This window comes from Quercus robur, chromosome 6 (genome assembly GCF_932294415.1).
Source record: "Quercus robur chromosome 6, dhQueRobu3.1, whole genome shotgun sequence".
In the NCBI taxonomy this organism is placed as follows: Eukaryota; Viridiplantae; Streptophyta; class Magnoliopsida; order Fagales; family Fagaceae; genus Quercus; species Quercus robur.
Genome location: NC_065539.1, coordinates 49,653,782 through 49,670,766, shown reverse-complemented (window position 1 = coordinate 49,670,766; position 16,985 = coordinate 49,653,782). Strand labels below are relative to the sequence as shown.

Here is a 16,985-nt window from a genome sequence, read left to right as displayed (position 1 = left end):
TCCTTGAGAAATGGGATGAAAGGAGGTTCCAGTCCCAAAAAAGGGGACAGCACAACCCAGTCAACGGGGCGTAAACGTTGACCACGAGAAAAGCCTAGGGAATTGTTTATGTGATGGTATCAATATATATATTATGATGGCTTACAATATAAAGATATTATTTTCTTTTACATGAAATAGTTGATGACAAAATATTGGTGAGTTATAAGTTGTGAATCTGTTGAAAGAATTATTTATTTGAAAGGTTTGTTCCCACACCTCAATGTTAGTGAATTCCACTTATTGAGTTATCTCATCCCCCTTTATTTCCCATTACAGATACATTAGGTGGATTACTGGAGTAGAGATTCTTGGGAGACAGAAGTTACAAACTGTTTTTGTGGAACTGAGGATTTTTTTATTATTTTATGGCATTAAACTTTGTATTGGAGAATTATTTTGTGGATGTTTTGTATTTGGTGAATTAGAGCTCTGACTTTTGTAATCAGATTCAAGGTTGCTAGTTCCTTTTATTTAATATTTTTTATGGATTATTCAGATTAAATAGACTTTTATTGCCTATGATTTTGGGGCGTTACACTATAAATCGAGTCTCAAAGACTCGATTTCCATGGTCTGATCATGTTCGATGTGGCAATATTTTCACACCTGGAAATCGAGTCTCTAAAGCTCAATTTATAAACAAAAAAATTTAAAAAATTTTATGCCTCAAGTCTCTCGTACAAGCCGAAATACCCAAAAAAAATTTAAGAAATCCAGAAACACAACAATCCCAATCCCAATACAATCAGTTCAGAGGGAGAAAGAATCTAGAGACTCAAATCAGATAAGAGACAGAGAGCTCAACCTAGGTCGCGCGTGGCCTGGGTCTCGCGCAACCTGGGTCGCACACGGTGCGCGACTTAGGTCTCGCGCTGGGTCACGCACGATGGTGATCTACTTGGGTTGCGCACGGTGGTGGCTATGGGTTCTTTGGTTTCACAGTGGTGGCTCACCCACTCCAATCTCGATCTTCTCTCTCTTTCTGTTTCTTGTTTTTTTTTTTCTCTCTCTCTCTCTAGGTTCTTCTTTGATGTGTTCATTACAACATAAAGTAATAAAGGTTATAAATCAAGTCTTTAAGACTCGATTTCCATGTGGTCGCCATGTGGAAAAAATGCCACATATGATCAGACCATGAAAATACTCAAGACTCGATTTATAGGCCAAAATCAAGTTTTATAGACTCGAGATGCTAATAAATAATATAGTTTGAAAACCAGACCTATTAACTAAATAGTTGGAAAATCAGGGTTAATTACCCATTTTGGCCCTATAAAATCCCAAATCCCAAGAACTGAGGATTCCGTTTGTGTTCTGTTTTGTGTTTGCTGATCATAAAAAGAAAGAAAAAAAGAGAATAAGAATGTCTGGTCCTCAGTGTTGCTCAAACCCACCAACCCTGAACCCAAATGCTGGAGCTGGCCATGTTGAACAGCTTGGTGGACTCAGCACCTATGTTTCTGGCTCTCCTAACTCCAAGCTCGCCATCCTTCTCATCTCAGACGTTTTTGGTACCCACACTTTTCTTTGACACTTAAGCTTTTTTGCTTGCTTTTGTGGTGTGCTCTAATTTTCACTTCAAACTGTGATCTGGGTGTTGGATTTTGGGTTGTGAGGATACCATTGGGGGGCTGTTTAGATTCATTTTAGGTGATTGGTGGAGGAAATGGAGTTTTGGTTTCTGGAAAAATTACATTTTGAACTCTATAATTTAGGATTGTAACAAATAACAAATGAGACCCCGAGGTTTCAAAATGCAACAAATTTAAGTGGAATAGAATTGTGATTGAGGATTAATATAGGTTTTAGCTGAATTTTTCCTTTTTTCACTTATATATATATATATATATATATATATTAGCTTTATTTATGAATCTTGAGGAAAATTGATTATCACTTTCAGTTATCCTTTGGATTCATCTCTTCAGGTGAAAAGCTTTAAATTATATTTTTGGTAATCTCTAGTGTATTCTGTTCTTGATGATCGGTGTTTGTTCTAGTCATTTATGGAAAATATATTCTTGCCTTCTTTTATGCCATTTATATGTTTGTCTGTGTTTGGCTTGGTTGGGCTATCAAAAATGAGTATTAAGGAAGCAGTGGGAATGGATTTGTTGAACAATTGATATTGATGCTGTGGATACATAGGTACCTGCTATAAAATATGTAATAGGTTATGTTAATTCATTACCAGTATCATGTTCCATGATTCCATCTTAACATGTTTGAGTTTTCCTGCAGGATATGAGGCTCCAAAACTGAGGTATGGCTAATTTTCATCTCTCTTTTCTTTGTTTAGTTTATGGGTTTTGCATAGTCTGTTAGATTAGGTTGTTATAACAGTGTTTATGTGTTGGTGAACTCCTTTTACATTATGAGTTTATGACTTTTTAGTTTAGGTGACAAATATATTTCTTTAAAATTAACTTAGATGACATAATTCAGTCAAATATTAGGCACTTTAAAATACTTTCATTTTTCTCTAATTTGGAAGTGGAGTACATAGATGACTGTAATTCTCTATTTGAAGCTGTGCCATGTTATTTTGAATAAGAAGTGCAGCAATAAAGATTTTGCTGTTAAAAGTTGGAGTTGTACTCTACACATTTTAGACACGCAGATCTGTAACATTCTGAAAACTAATTTTATCTTCTTCTTTTTTTTAAATTTTTTATTTTAAAGGAAGCTTGCAGACAAGGTTGCAGCTGCTGGATTTTTTGTGGTAGTTCCTGACTTCTTTAATGGAGATCCCTTTGTGCCAGATGATGCTAATAGGCCTGTACAAGTTTGGTTGAAGGATCATGGAACGGTTGGTTCTATCTTTTAATACTTGCATGGAAGTTGTTTATAATTTTGATTTTCTCATGGTGGACCCTTTTGCGAAACTTGAAAATATTGCTGCATTTTTCATTTGAGATTGTGAGTTTGGTATTTTACAACATATTAGGCTGTCTGAATATGTGTGTGGATTTAGCTGCATAACTTCTTTATCGTTATTACTGAAAGTAACAGATTGTTCTTACTTCATAAATTATTAAACTACCTAGCTGTGTAAACCTTTTGTGGCCTTGATTGAAATTGATGACTCTGATATTGCAGCTTTCAGCTAATTACTATGTGAGTTTTAGTATGCACTAATAGTGTCTGAAGCTCTATAATTCTTTCTAAAGGATAAGGGATTTGAGGAGGCAAAGCCAGTAATTGAAGCTGTAAAAAGTAAAGGTGTTTCTGCAGTTGGGGCTGCGGGCTTTTGCTGGGGAGGTAAGCGGTTTGCTTTCAATTCAACTTTGACAAGAAACTTAATGCTTGAAATCTTTGAAAATGGTTTTTGCATGGTAAACGTAAGTGCTCTATCTGCTAACATATCTAGCTTTCTTGCATATTTTTCAGGGATGGTATCAGTGAAATTAGCAAGTTCTACTGACCTTCACGCTGCAGTCCTTTTGCATCCTGGTTGGATCACAGAAGATCAAATCAATGGCAAGTATCCCATTTCTCACGCTCATGCTAAATATTTGTTACAGATTGCATGGTGTCTCAGATGTTAAAGTTCATTGTTTCAGATGTGAAAGTTCCTATTGCTATATTGGGAGCAGAGAATGACGATATTTCCCCACCGGAACAACTGAAACAGTTTGGAGAGAAGTTGTCAGCAAAATCTGAGGTGAGTCCAAATGAGAGGTCAACCTTAAATTCTGTCATCACAATTTTTAGTTCAATAACTGTAAAATTTTTGTTCCAATTATAAACATTTTAATGTAATTTTCCATCATAGAAGATTTCCCACATTTAATGAATCCTGGGTAAAATGCTTGAATTTCATGTCTTCCAAGATGAGGGAGCATAATCTCTTCCAGTATTAGCGCAAGTAGAGTAAAATTTCTTGTTATTTTTATGAAAAAGCTATTTCTCCTGCCCATAACAAAATTGAAGTGATTTTCAGTTTCTGCTTTCCGTGTAAAAACTTAAGTGGCCTTTTTCTTAACCTCCTATTATTTATATCTTTCAGTTCGATAGCTTTGTGAAAATATTTCCTGGTGTGGCTCATGGATGGACGGTAAGGTACAATGCTGAGGATGAGTCAGCTGTAAAAAGTGCTGAAGAGGCTCATTTGGACATGTTAAATTGGTTTACCAAGTATGTTAAGTGAAAATTGGTTTGTACACTGGTGCAGACACTAGGTATTTTGCCGATTTGAACTAGATTTTTTGCTTTATTTGAGTTTTGAATAAGTTTGATTTTTATTTTGATTGGGGTTTTTTTTATGGGATTGTATTAATGACATGATTCTAGCTTTCCTTGTTGATGTGTTCCTAAAAGCACTAAACCCTAAAATCCATTAGACATAGCATTGGTACATGTTCAAAATATCAGTCAATCTGTCATGCAAATCCCATTCCTATTATCCTAGCCAATAACTTGAATGGGTTCGATGGTGTTAAGCATGGCTCCAGTAAACTTCTGGGATATTGAATTTAAGAATAGTAATAATAATGAGTTGAGTTTCTCTATAGCTTGGTGGTGATGCTAAGCCATCCTAAGCAGTGAAGTCAATACAAGCAGACAAACAATCCTGGTGGAGACAATCCGGACTACAACGGTCATACTTTCATGTTTAACCACGGTCCACGAGTTAAGTTTCAAACAAACAAAAAATATAAATAATTTTTTGTAATAAAATATTTTTAAAAATAGTAGAGAGAGAGAGAGAATATGAAATCTTTGGATTTAAACTCTAACTGAAGGGGGCTTTGGTTTTGACAAACTTTGTGTATGATAATTAATGAGATAACTGATAACAGCAATGAATTTTATAGAATTAATAATATCTGTAACACATTGCACAAGAAGGTGCAATCCTTTCCAACTAAAAGAGTAATTGCTAGATTCAGAAGAGAAGTGATGCTTTGCAGCACTAAATTTTTCCAGTGTATCTACAACTCCAAAACAAAAGAAGACAAGGGGGGAGAAGAATATCTCAACCTAGAAATTGGACAAAAAGATATAACAGTAAACACTAAATTATCCAAATCATGCTATATAATAGAATAATATTATATTCTTATCTACTATCTATAATTCTTTATAATATAATCAGATAATATTTAACAATTAAAGAGAATAAAAAAATAATAATAATAACTTAAAAACACAAAACTAAATCATATCAACCTAAATTATAGTTCCAAAAAACACAAAAAATATACGCCTAAAGCAGAGATACAAGAAAAATAAAAATCCACCAAAAAATTGAGAGAGAGAGAGAGAGAGAAAGAGAGAGATAGAGAAATAACTTTTTTGTGAGAGAAAACTATACAAAGAATGAAAGAAAGAATGACAAATTTATAGTAAGAAGAAGTGAATAAGAAGAGACAAATAGATGAAGGAAAAGATGAATAGTGATATCAAAGTAGAGAGTAGTGGGAAGATGAAAAGTTAAGGAAAGGAGAAAAATTGGAGAAAGTGTAAGTATTTAAAAAATAAGTGAATCTTAAAAAAAATTATAGTAAAATTGAAAAGAAAAAGGATAATGACGTGAATACTGATGTGGCTTAACTGGAGCGTAGTAACATTAAATACTACGCTTTAACTTCTAGATAGATATAGATATAGCATATGATACAATATCAACAAGCAATAAGGCAAATCCTTAAACATTAGGACCTTGACATGGTGAGGGCCTAGGACACAGTAGCATATATATCTAACATTTTTGTTTTTATAAAATTCTCCTTAAATTAAGGGCACAATTATGGAAAATAGATAGAGATATTAAGTGAATGAATAATGAATATAATGACTTATCATATCCACTAACATGCTGCCGACTCCATGATCTCTGAGACCAGCTCACATACTGGCACTGCTGCACAACAGCATCTACTCAATTGCCATTAACCATTTTATTGAAGAAGATCAACAGGGTGGTGATCTGAAACGGTTTTGAAGCAGAAGGGAGGAGAGGGACAACAAGTCTGGAGTGGCACAGCAGGAAGCAACCTCAATTAATGTTTTAAGTGCTCCATTTTTTATATGTTTGTATAGATTTCAGTTTTCCTTACCCCAAGCCCTTTGAGATATTTTGGTTAGCAAAAAGTGTCCTAATAAATCATATGCAGCTTTCTAAGAGTAGAATCTTGTACTCACCAAAATTGACACAGTAGAATTAATCTTCTTACAAATATCAGCTCGAGGGGTGCCACTTGCTTACATATAACCTATGCACATGTGCAGACTTTCATTTGCTTGTTCCCATTACCAGCCAATATATGTGGTGTTTGTTTGGTATCCAAGAAAGACATTGAAAACCTCAAACAAACTATGCCTGGGTGCAGCAACAGCAGCATCACTCCTTATGAGGCTGTGGACTCTGCCCATGATCATTTTGATGATTCAGCAATGGCAGAAAATGACACTGAAATTAAGTGAAGAGCCGAAGACATGATGACTATGATGGGACTGAACATAGTGGACAAGGTAGCTCTAATGATGTTCCATACACAATGACAATTGAAGGGCTAGAAGATATTATAAGTCCAGGCTTGGAGGTTAAGAAATGTGAGGAGGGTTTGGTATTCAAGCATGTCTCTAATAATCACAAACAAATTCTGACAAGCTACAGCTACAGCAACAGCAGCATCACTCCTTACGAAGATGTTCTCCATCATAGAAATGAACCAACTTCTAATAATAATAAACATCATGTTTAGATTGATCTAAACTCAAATGCATGTTGACTCAACTAGAACCACTACTTCTTGTTAAATAAAATGGCATATATATAAGAAATTAAGCGATGAAAACTAGGCCTGAGATGCAAGAAATAATTCTCGGGGAGCATACAGGTGTACTGATCTAACATCTTCATACTGCCTAAGAGAGTCATTGTGTTAATTGAGTAGCAATCTAGCAGATTCTAATGGAGTGGAAATGATAACTCGTACTAAGTAGCTTGGAATTTAATATGTGTGACAGAGTGAGGGAGGTTTGGGGCTCAAAAATAAAATTAAACAAGATTCAACTATTACAGGCCCACTTCCAGGGTTCACTCTGGACCAAATTCCAAAAGGAAAATTTTCCACAGCTTTCTAATCAACCAAACATAACAAAATCATCAAAATATAACTGTAAAAATAATTGATTCAATTTTTAAATTTTGAAAATTTTCAGGATTTACAAATCAACTGTTTCAAATTTTTTGAAGTCGAGATTTAAATTTTATACTACCACGCCAAATATATTCAAGCTACCATGCAGGTCTACCATCACCTTAAAACTGAGACTTGTTTTGATTCCCAATACAAGAAGCGGCGCACCTTTGGAGACCCTCGGTCTGCAGCAACTATAGAACCTTTAAATTCATGTGTTTCAAACATAAGCCAGTCTACTGAATCTGAAAACATACCAGGCATACTATGAGGTCAAATGGAAGATCAATACAACAAACGATGAAGTTCTGCAATTATCAATCTTCCAAACAACACCTCAAACGCTATCTTTATAGTTTAGAATCTCTTGCTTAACACTATGTATTCTACAAATTCACTTGAACAAGAAGAGAATACAAAAGCTACTCAATCTCCACTTGCATTTTCATATGTTACAAATCCAATTCCAACATGTTGTTTTGTCACTGGATCCTGAAATGCAAACAAGTTCTTATTTCAAGTGAAAAAGTGACAATATACCTAAAGGTAGAGCAATATACACGCAAGGTCTTTTGTGCTAACCTTCCCTAAGTTGTACTTTCCTCAGTTTCTTATTGTATCCAAAATGGAGGAGGTCCACTCATGGCTAGCTTTTCTTTAGCATTCTATCTTTTATACTCTCTTTTAAATAATCTCTGTCATAGAATTAGTATATTGTAATATTAATATATAAATAGAGGAATTTCTTTGGTAAGAGGTAACCAATTCATCTTTGTAACAAATTGGTCATGACTGATACCTATGAGCCAGCTTTAAGAGCATGGAGGGAGAATTCAATAACTTAACATGGGCTGTTCAGGTTGCTCACCCAAAATTACCATATTTGAAAGAAACTCAAGAGCTCCTCACAATATAATATCAACATATACTTCATCCATGTAGATATAAGCCCTAACACTTAATCACAAGGACCAAGGATCATAACTTACAATTATTTGAAGTTCAACCAATTAATTTTCAATTTCAAAGCAGCTATAGCTTCTGTTTTCCAGTTGCCAAAGATTTTTTTTCCCCTCTTTTTATTTCTATGGCTACTAAACATAAGTTACGTAAGGAAGTAAAAAAGAGTGGGGAGCAAAACAACAGGTAATTTAAGTTTAAACACATATAAATTGATTTAGATTAATAAAAAGATTATTTAGTACTACACCAAGGTCATAGGTTCTTCCCTCTTCCGCAGATCAAATGGTTGGATAGTTCAGACAGCTCTTATTAAGCTGCAGGCAGCTTATTCTGGGCAAGCTTTGTGCATAATGTATTTTGGCTTTTAACTTCAATTTGTATTAATACATATCTTCATCTACTAACACATGTATACTATCAAGAATTAACTACAAAATAAATCTTAATTACATTATTTAAATATACTTCGTATTATATATAATCATAGCATCGCTCATATAAAAATCTCACAATTAGAACCATTTCCAGATTTTTGCTTCCAGCACCTTATGTTAGTTGGATCAATATTGGGTAATAGCCTTTACACCTCAAAATTTGTAAAGAGACTTATATATATATATATATATATATATGTATGTATGTATATGCATAACAAATAAAATACTCATGTCCCAAACTCCAACATACAATCAACCCAAAAATAATAACAAAAAGAAATGCACAGAGAGAGAGAGAGAGAGAGAGTTTGACAAGATCAATTCATACTTCCGTGTCATGGAATTAATGGATGATAATTGACAAACATCAAACTACTTTAAATGTGCACCAACTCATTAGAATTGACGGTCATATATCTAAGTATTCTCTCTACATGCCCATATCAACTTTAAAAGAACTCAAAGAAACATGCAATATTTGTTTGGATCCCAAAGGATGAAACTTAGAAAAATACAATGAATCTCATTTTGCTGATTGAGGCAAGACAGATAAAAGATCCATCATCTATAAATATCAACATGCCCAATCATCCAAATACAGAAGGTACCATCAAGAGGGTGATCCATGTAAGGAGAAGAATTCTTTTAAGCTAGGAACAGAACTTGCATTTGGGGTAGCAACTTGAACCTAAGTGTCCTCCCATTATGGGTATGCTGTGCTACAAGTATTTTCTGACAGCATGAATATCAGATAATAGAATGTCCAGTTGCTCTACTTACCTTGATTAAATTAACTTTCTAGAAGCTCAATACCTAGGAATCTTCTGAAGAGTTAAAATGTGAAAGCTAAATCCACAAGAACATCTTCTTGTGCGATCCCACAACCATAGCAGAAACCAGTTAGTCACCAAGCTGCAAAAAGTAAAAACTCACCATCCGATATACATTTAATCTGGAAACATAATAAATGTATTCTATCTAATGCATGATAGGATTAACACTAAAAGTGAGGTCAATGATTGCTCATCAGACCAAGGCATGTAAAATGTTAGTTTTCTGCTTAGCGCCAGTAGAAACTTAGGTAATCATCAACCTATAGTTATCATTTGTACGGAAGAATTTTACCAAAGCTATGTAATATTAAAGACAGCAAAGGCTCCTCACAACAAATGAGAGAATTAACCACCAAAAAAATTATCTTGCATGAACAGAGGACACATACTGAACATAGAAACCAAAAATGAAAGTATCCTTAACCAACAAATCTATAATAGAGAAAATCACACAGGAATTGTTCACAGTACCTTCATCACCAATTCACCATTGCATTTTCTAGTTCACCAAACTGACTCATGCATTGCCTCAACTCTCCCCAGAACCTGTAAAAAATCAAATCTAGAAAAGGTTTTATACATAATACTAACAAGAAGAGCATGTCCTACAGTTTGAAGATACACATTCTACCAATTTTTGGCCTTCACTTGTCGTAACAGCTAGGCTCAGAAAAAATTAAAGAGAATGCCACATGCATGGCAAAATTGCAAGTGAAATATAAAAATAAATGCAAGCATATGCCCAATCAATAAAAAAAAGAAAGAAATATGCAACTACCAAGGTCTGTGAAAGAAGGCAAGGTGGTGGCTTACAAAAATTTTAGAGGAGGAAGTTTATTTGCCTTTTGAATTCATCAAAGCTACCATTTTTACTGGGATTTCTCATCGTCAGAGTCATCTTGTGTGCTTAAATTCCCAATCAAATTTCCCAAACGTGGCACAAATCTTTCAATGATATTAGGGAGCCGTATTCTCTTTGGGTGCAGTAGGTCATTAAAGCTACCTTCTTCACTAGGTCTAGCCCCATCATAGTCATCATGGCTACGCCTACGCTTATTTTTTGAATCTTTTGCTGAATCATCAAATTCATCCTCATAAGGAGTGATGTTGCTATTGCTGCACTGAGCCATAGTTTGGTTGCAATCTTCAATATTTTCCTTGAATACCAAATGGACCCCACATTTCTTAATCTCCAATCCTGGACCGAAGGTTTCAAATTCAAACTCAATCTTATTGAATCCATTGGCATCAATTTGACTTAATTCCTCCACCTTGGCGTCAATTTGACTTAATTCCTCCACCTGATTGAAGTATGGGGGGGGAACATAACTCACCCAAAGGTGATTCGATTCAATCTTACCATATTGTTCGGAAAAACAATACTCTTTTTTATTGGGTTTGTCATATCCATTGACTTTAAAGGAACAGGTAAGCTGATGCGTAATTCTAAGAAACCCCCAATTTGCCGAATCAATTAGGTCAAGTGGATGATGCTCACGGAGTGCAAAAACAACACACAGAACGATCCCCATCAATTTATTACATAATAACGAAGGCACTTGCAAATTCAGTGAAGCCCCCTCACTATGATAACTAAACCATTTTGGGATTTTACTTCCAGGAATGATCATATCATATCCAGATGTCTCTTTAAAGTTGCCCTGAAACACACAAATCAAGATGTTTAGAACTTCACAAGAGAGAGAGAGAGAGAGAGAGAGAGAGAGAGAGAGAAACCTGAAAGTAATGTCTTAGCATTGTTAACAACATGTCGTCGTAGCCTTGATTGTCAATCAATTTTACACAATTGAAAAGAGAGAGATATGGCTTAAAAGAATCTTCTGGTCTTAATGGTAATGTTTCTAATGATGTACAACCTTCTGCTAGAATATAACCAATATTAATTGGAAGCTCTGGCAATGATCGAAGAAATGTGCAACCACTCAAAAAAAGAAATTCTAGATTAGATAGTCGAATGATACTTTTAGGAAGACCAACAAAATTATTTCCCATTAGATATAATTCTGTTAAAGAGGATAGGCAACCAAGAACATCGGGGATTGCTTGAAGATTGCAATAACTTAGATCCAGCTGGGTCAAAGAGCATAAGCCTGATAAAGAACGCTGTAACATGCCCATGGGACAAGTACTTCTTCTTGGCATTAGAGGAAAGTTGAAAAACCTATTCGATGATTTAGATAATAGTGCTTCACATCCAGAGAGAGAAAGTATTTTAAGATTGTTGGAGGGAAAAGTGCGGGACCATTCTCTTATAGCACTTCCACTTAGATCCAATTTAATAAGGCCGGTTAAACACTCAACTGATAATGGAAGTTCTTCTATAGCAGTTCCATCCAAATAAAGTTCCAACAAACATGACATATTTCCCACAATCTCCGGAAACGTTTTTAGTCTTGAACAGCCAGAAAGAATAAAAACTTTAAGTGACTCCAGGCTAATCTTGTGTGGAAGGCTTTTAAGACATTTACAACCATTCAAATCTAATAGAATAAGCCGTTTGAGTTCTCCAAGGGATTCATGAATCTTTGACAATCTTGTACAATGTTGAAGAATCAACTGCTCAAGATTTGGGACTTCAGTGAAGTCCGGAGTCTCAATCAAGTTCCAAGAGTCACGAAGGTCAATGAGTTTTAACCTCTCTAAACTCTGTTATAAAACACCAATCAAATGGAGAAAATTAAGCCCTTATAAACATTAATTTTTCTTTTTAAAAATTTTATTTAAAAAAAAAAAACCTTACCTTGATTCCTTTCCATAATCCTTTGACAAGGCTGCAAGGCATAATGAGTTCAACAAGTTTTTCTGGCTCAAAACTTGTTGGCATGGATTCTAAAGGATATCCATCCCAGTGAATAAAACGTAACTCGCTAGAAAGATACTTGAGCCCTTGAGGAAAGTGCACATTACTGATTTTAAGTAATCTCAAGTTTTTCATCTTTGAGAAGGCTTCAGCATTCAAGCGTTCCTCTTTTCTTGGAGGTGAGTCAAGAAATATGCTTTTAACTACTTCTTTTCCCTAGTTAAGAAAATAAATAAAGATTGAGTGTATAGCTATAGAGATGAATTTTCATAAATATATACCACAAGAAAGCTTGAGAGCCTACATAATCATCTTACCGTATTACATTTCAATACATGAATGACATCCTCTGTAAGCCACAACCTACTACGTCGGCCAGGCTCTTCAGGGGATTCACAGCGAACAATTTCCTTACCCAATTCTTGTAGCAAATCATGCATCCAAAATTTTCCAAATGAGATAGTTATGAGAGACTTTTCCAGAAGAACAACTATATCAATTTTTGGCTTGTCATAGAGAGCTTGTAATATATTTACAACATGATCTTCTTCCATTCCCTTAAAGAAACAAGCAATGTCTAAAAATATGTTTTTCTCTCTTTCCCTCAAGCCATCAAAAGTTATTTTAAGAACATCCGAAATTTGTCTTTCAGGACTTTCTTTTAGCCTACATAGTGCACTTTCCCATTCATCTACACTTCTACGAAATAGGAATCGACCTAAAACTTCAAGAGCCAAAGGAAGGCCTTGAGCATAACAAATAACCTTCTGGGATAAGTCCTCATAACCTTCTAATGGATAATCCTTCTTAAAGGCTTTCAAACTAAAGAAATGTAGAGCTTCATCGTCATTCAGTTTCCTAGCCTTGTATATTTCAACTCTAACCACTTCATGCCTTATCAATAGATGTTGATATCTAGTTGTTATAATGATTCTGCTTCCTTGACCAAACCAATTTCGCTCACCTACTAATGCTTCTAATTGATCAAGTTGATCCACATCATCAAGAATGACAAGAACCCTTTTATGACATAATCTTTTCCCTATCATATTGATTCCCCATTGAACATCTAGAAAATCAATATTCTTTTCAAGGAAGATATCAGCAAGAAGTCGTTTCTGTAAAGGAACTAGACCATGTTTTTTACTTTCCTCTCTAACATTTGCAATAAAGCTGCTACCTTCAAAACAATAATGAAGTTTGTTATAAATGAGTCGTGCTAGAGTAGTTTTGCCCATTCCACCCATACCACAAATTCCTACAAAGCGAACATCATTCAACCCTATGGCTAATAAGTTCACCATTTCCTCCATACGAGAGTTTATTCCAACAAGATCCTTGTGAACAACAGAGTATGTAGAATTCAATTTACCAAGTATTTTTCTGACCATCTCTTCAATAACTTTTGCCTCATGTCTACAAAGAAGATAGACAATAATTTTATTGAGTTAGCACAGGCTAGAACGAGGGAAAAGATTCAACAAATGTATATTTTTTAGATTTATGCGTTATGGGAAAGAGAACTCTAAGTTCCATAATACGAAAAGATATAACAAATAAACCAAATAAAACATGTATTTGAGCTCTTTATCTTTTTCTGAAAATGTAAGGAACCTTTCTAAAGAAGAGCTCTTTGGACTCACTTCTAGCTAGTAAAACCTGCAAGCAACTAACTAAATATTTGGGCATTTTGACCCAACTATTTGCCTTAAAAGATTTTGTCTTTGCTTATCTAAGCAGTTCTGCAAAAATATATAAATTAGTAAGCCATTGTTGTGGGGGAAAAAATTAATAATTTGGGTGATGGTGATATGTATAGTTTCACTACCTCCCCAAATAAAATTTTAAAAGAAAATGTATAGTGGTCTTGGTCAAGAATGATTGAAAAGTATGATTTAAATTAGAAATTGACAACCTTCAATAAACCTTTTGAAAGCGACAATTTGATTTTATATGATTCTTTATTTGTTGAAATTGTTTCTAGATTATTTCACTAAGACATGTTGTAGTATGTTAATTGTATCTTCTTCTTTTCTTCTTTTTGATAAGTTCCTCCCATTCTTCCTCCCAACCAAACAAAGGAAAGTAATATTATAAGTGTGTTCTGCAATTTTTTGTGACTACAGTTTCGCAAGACGTATCTAGAAGTGCTTTTTGGATTGTTTGTATATATATATATATATATAGACAGATTGATCAATGGGAAGCAGAGTTCAAATGGGTTAATACAAGGCATGCAAGGAAGATAATATCTATATCATATATAGACAGAAAATCAGAGATGTCATGCTCAAAGTTTCAAAGATGAAGAACCCATTTTTTCAAATCCATAAAGGATGTCATCAGATTTGGACTTAACTCTTGGGCTACTATTAAACAATATTAAAAGTACAAAATCAATAAGTAGCATTATTAAATTGAAAAATAAAATCTTACTTATCGTGTAAATCCCATCCAGCAATACTAGCAACTTGTGTCAAAGCAGCTCTCCACGTATACACATCCTCTATCTTATCTTTGAAACGCTCTTGGTGTTTAACAAACGCTTCAGCAAAAGCCCCTCTCTGATTGCGCACATCACTAGGATCCACGTAGTGGAAAACTGGCAGGACTATGAGCCCCTTCTTTTCCATGCACTCAACTATCTTCGCTAGCTCAATCAAGCACCAACTCGACGAAGCGTAGTCTCTGGAGAGAATCACAACAGCAAATCTCGAGTCTTCAATTGCTGACAAGAGCTCAGGGGCAATGAACGTTCCTCGCTCAAGCTTTTCATCGTCCCTGAATGTGAATATGCCTTTCTGACTCAACGCCGCGTATAGATGGTCTGTGAAGTTTTTGCGGGTGTCGGTGCCTCTGAAACTGAGAAAGACGTCGTATTTCCATCCGGGCGTAGAAGAAGAAGAAGAAGAGGAGGAGGAAGCGTTTTCTGTGTCCATAAAAGCCATCGGAAATATAATCAATCAAATTGGTTTTGATTCTTGAAGAATAACACACAGGCTCAGGCAGAGAGGAATATAATGATGAAATTAGGGAAGAATAAAATGGAAATTGAAGCAGTGACCGAAAAGCTACAAAAATTGAAATGTGAATTCACGGATTTAGGAAATTACAGTCCACCGGCCCGCTTGCCAATGAGGGAAAGAGAGGGGAAGATACCAGAAGGTCAGTAAGGCCTCGTTTGGGAGGAGAGAATGGAATGGAATGGAAAGGAATAAAAAGAATAATTTTAGAATATTCTTCCCTTCCTCTTGTTTGGGAGTTTTAATGAAGGGAATGGAAAGTTCATTTCCTTGTTTGGGAGTTTAAGTAGAAGGGAATGGAATGAGTAGGAGGGAACATTCATTCCTTTCTATTCCCTTGAAACCTCAAATTTTCATTCCCCCCGAAATTGGGAGGAATGGGAGGAAATGGAATTAAATTTAATGATTTTTTTACTAAAACTCCCAAAATACCCCTGTATATTCAATTATTTATTTTAAAATAAGGGTACAATAGTAATATTGTTATAAAATGAATCCATTCCATTCCCTCCATGTTGTTCCCAAACAAGATTACTTACATTCCATTCATTTTCATTCATTTCCATTCCTTCATTTTAAAATATCCAATCAAGGTTACTTAATTCCATTCCATTCCATTCTTTTCCATTCATTTCCATTCATTTCTCTTGCTTAAATACATTCCATTTCATTCCATTCATTTCTATTTCCTTATGATCATTCTATTCCATTCCATTCTCTTCCCTTATGAACTTCCAAACGGAGCCTAAAATGAGAGGATTACACAATCACCTTAGGGCCTTAGGCACATGGTCATATAACCGAACCAAAATTGTGTGGTGAAGTTTGTATGTAAAACTGGTAAAGGTGTGCAATAAGATTTTCCAATATAAAAATGGTGTAAATTATGTAATAGATAAATCATAAAAACATCAATTTATAAGGTTAGAGAAGTTAATGTGGACAATGTATACATCTTTATTTATTTATTGAATATAAATAAAGGATGCGAAAAAAAAAAGGCCTCATGGCTAGGAGTGTGTAGCCAAAACCGATCAAATCCAACCCAATTCATTGGGTTGGATTGGTTTTTAGGGATTGGTGGGTTGGGTTGGGTTGCGATTTTTTTTTTTAGTTATAGTAGGTTGGGTTCGAATCAAGTCATAAAATTCACAAATCTGCCTAACTCAACGCAACCTGACCCATCTATATTTGATATATATTTAAATTTTAAAAAATATTATACAATTTTGTTATTTAATTTTTTGCCCCTCTTTCTAAATAAAAATTCAAACTCTAAATTCTCCTCATTGCAATCTCCTTATTATCTCTCTCTCTCTCCTATTCTAAGCCCTAAATAAAATCTAAATTCTAAGTTTCCCTCAGTTAGTTTGTGTTGGTTTTGGTTTGTTGTTATACTCAACATTATTAGATTATAAATTTGCTCTTATTTATGGTGGTGTTGTTATAATGTTCAATTTTTTAATAATAATAATAATAATAATAATAGTAATAGTAATAGTAATAGTAATAGTAATTAAAAAAAAAAAAACTATCCAACCCGATCTAGGTGGGTTGGATTAGACTCCTGTGATGGATTGGGTTGGAATTTTTTTTAACCCTCCATGGTGAGTTAGGTTGAAAAAAACCCCTCAACCTGACCCATACACACCCTTACTTGTGGCTCAATGACTTTTATGATGTTACTCTAGAGGTTCACAATGTCTAACGAAATTAAT

General features: G+C 34.6%; 2 protein-coding genes across 5 annotated transcripts; one reads left to right on the top strand and one right to left on the bottom strand.

The window, feature by feature from the left end:
- Window positions 1-1,332: 1,332 nt before the first annotated feature.
- Window positions 1,333-4,346, top strand: LOC126689272 (endo-1,3;1,4-beta-D-glucanase-like). Its single transcript, XM_050384413.1, has 7 exons — window positions 1,333-1,553; window positions 2,284-2,305; window positions 2,725-2,851; window positions 3,213-3,303; window positions 3,433-3,522; window positions 3,606-3,706; window positions 4,052-4,346. The coding sequence occupies exons 1-7, from the start codon at window positions 1,406-1,408 to the stop codon at window positions 4,190-4,192; spliced, it is 720 nt and encodes a 239-aa protein (XP_050240370.1). The 5' UTR covers window positions 1,333-1,405; the 3' UTR covers window positions 4,193-4,346.
- Window positions 4,347-8,897: 4,551 nt separating this feature from the next.
- On the bottom strand, window positions 8,898-15,435 carry LOC126689266 (disease resistance protein RUN1-like). Of its 4 annotated transcripts, none has more exons than XM_050384402.1 (7): window positions 14,681-15,435; window positions 12,562-13,660; window positions 12,185-12,460; window positions 11,161-12,090; window positions 10,237-11,084; window positions 9,895-9,985; window positions 8,898-9,502 (listed from the first exon to the last, which is right to left on the bottom strand). In XM_050384402.1, the coding sequence occupies exons 1-5, from the start codon at window positions 15,190-15,192 to the stop codon at window positions 10,293-10,295; spliced, it is 3,609 nt and encodes a 1,202-aa protein (XP_050240359.1). In that variant the 5' UTR covers window positions 15,193-15,435; the 3' UTR covers window positions 8,898-9,502; window positions 9,895-9,985; window positions 10,237-10,292. The 4 variants fall into 4 exon arrangements, with proteins under 4 accessions (XP_050240359.1, XP_050240358.1, XP_050240357.1 ...); XM_050384401.1 differs by having other exon boundaries at window positions 9,895-9,969; XM_050384400.1 differs by having other exon boundaries at window positions 9,895-11,084.
- Between the last annotated feature and the right edge of the window lie 1,550 nt (window positions 15,436-16,985).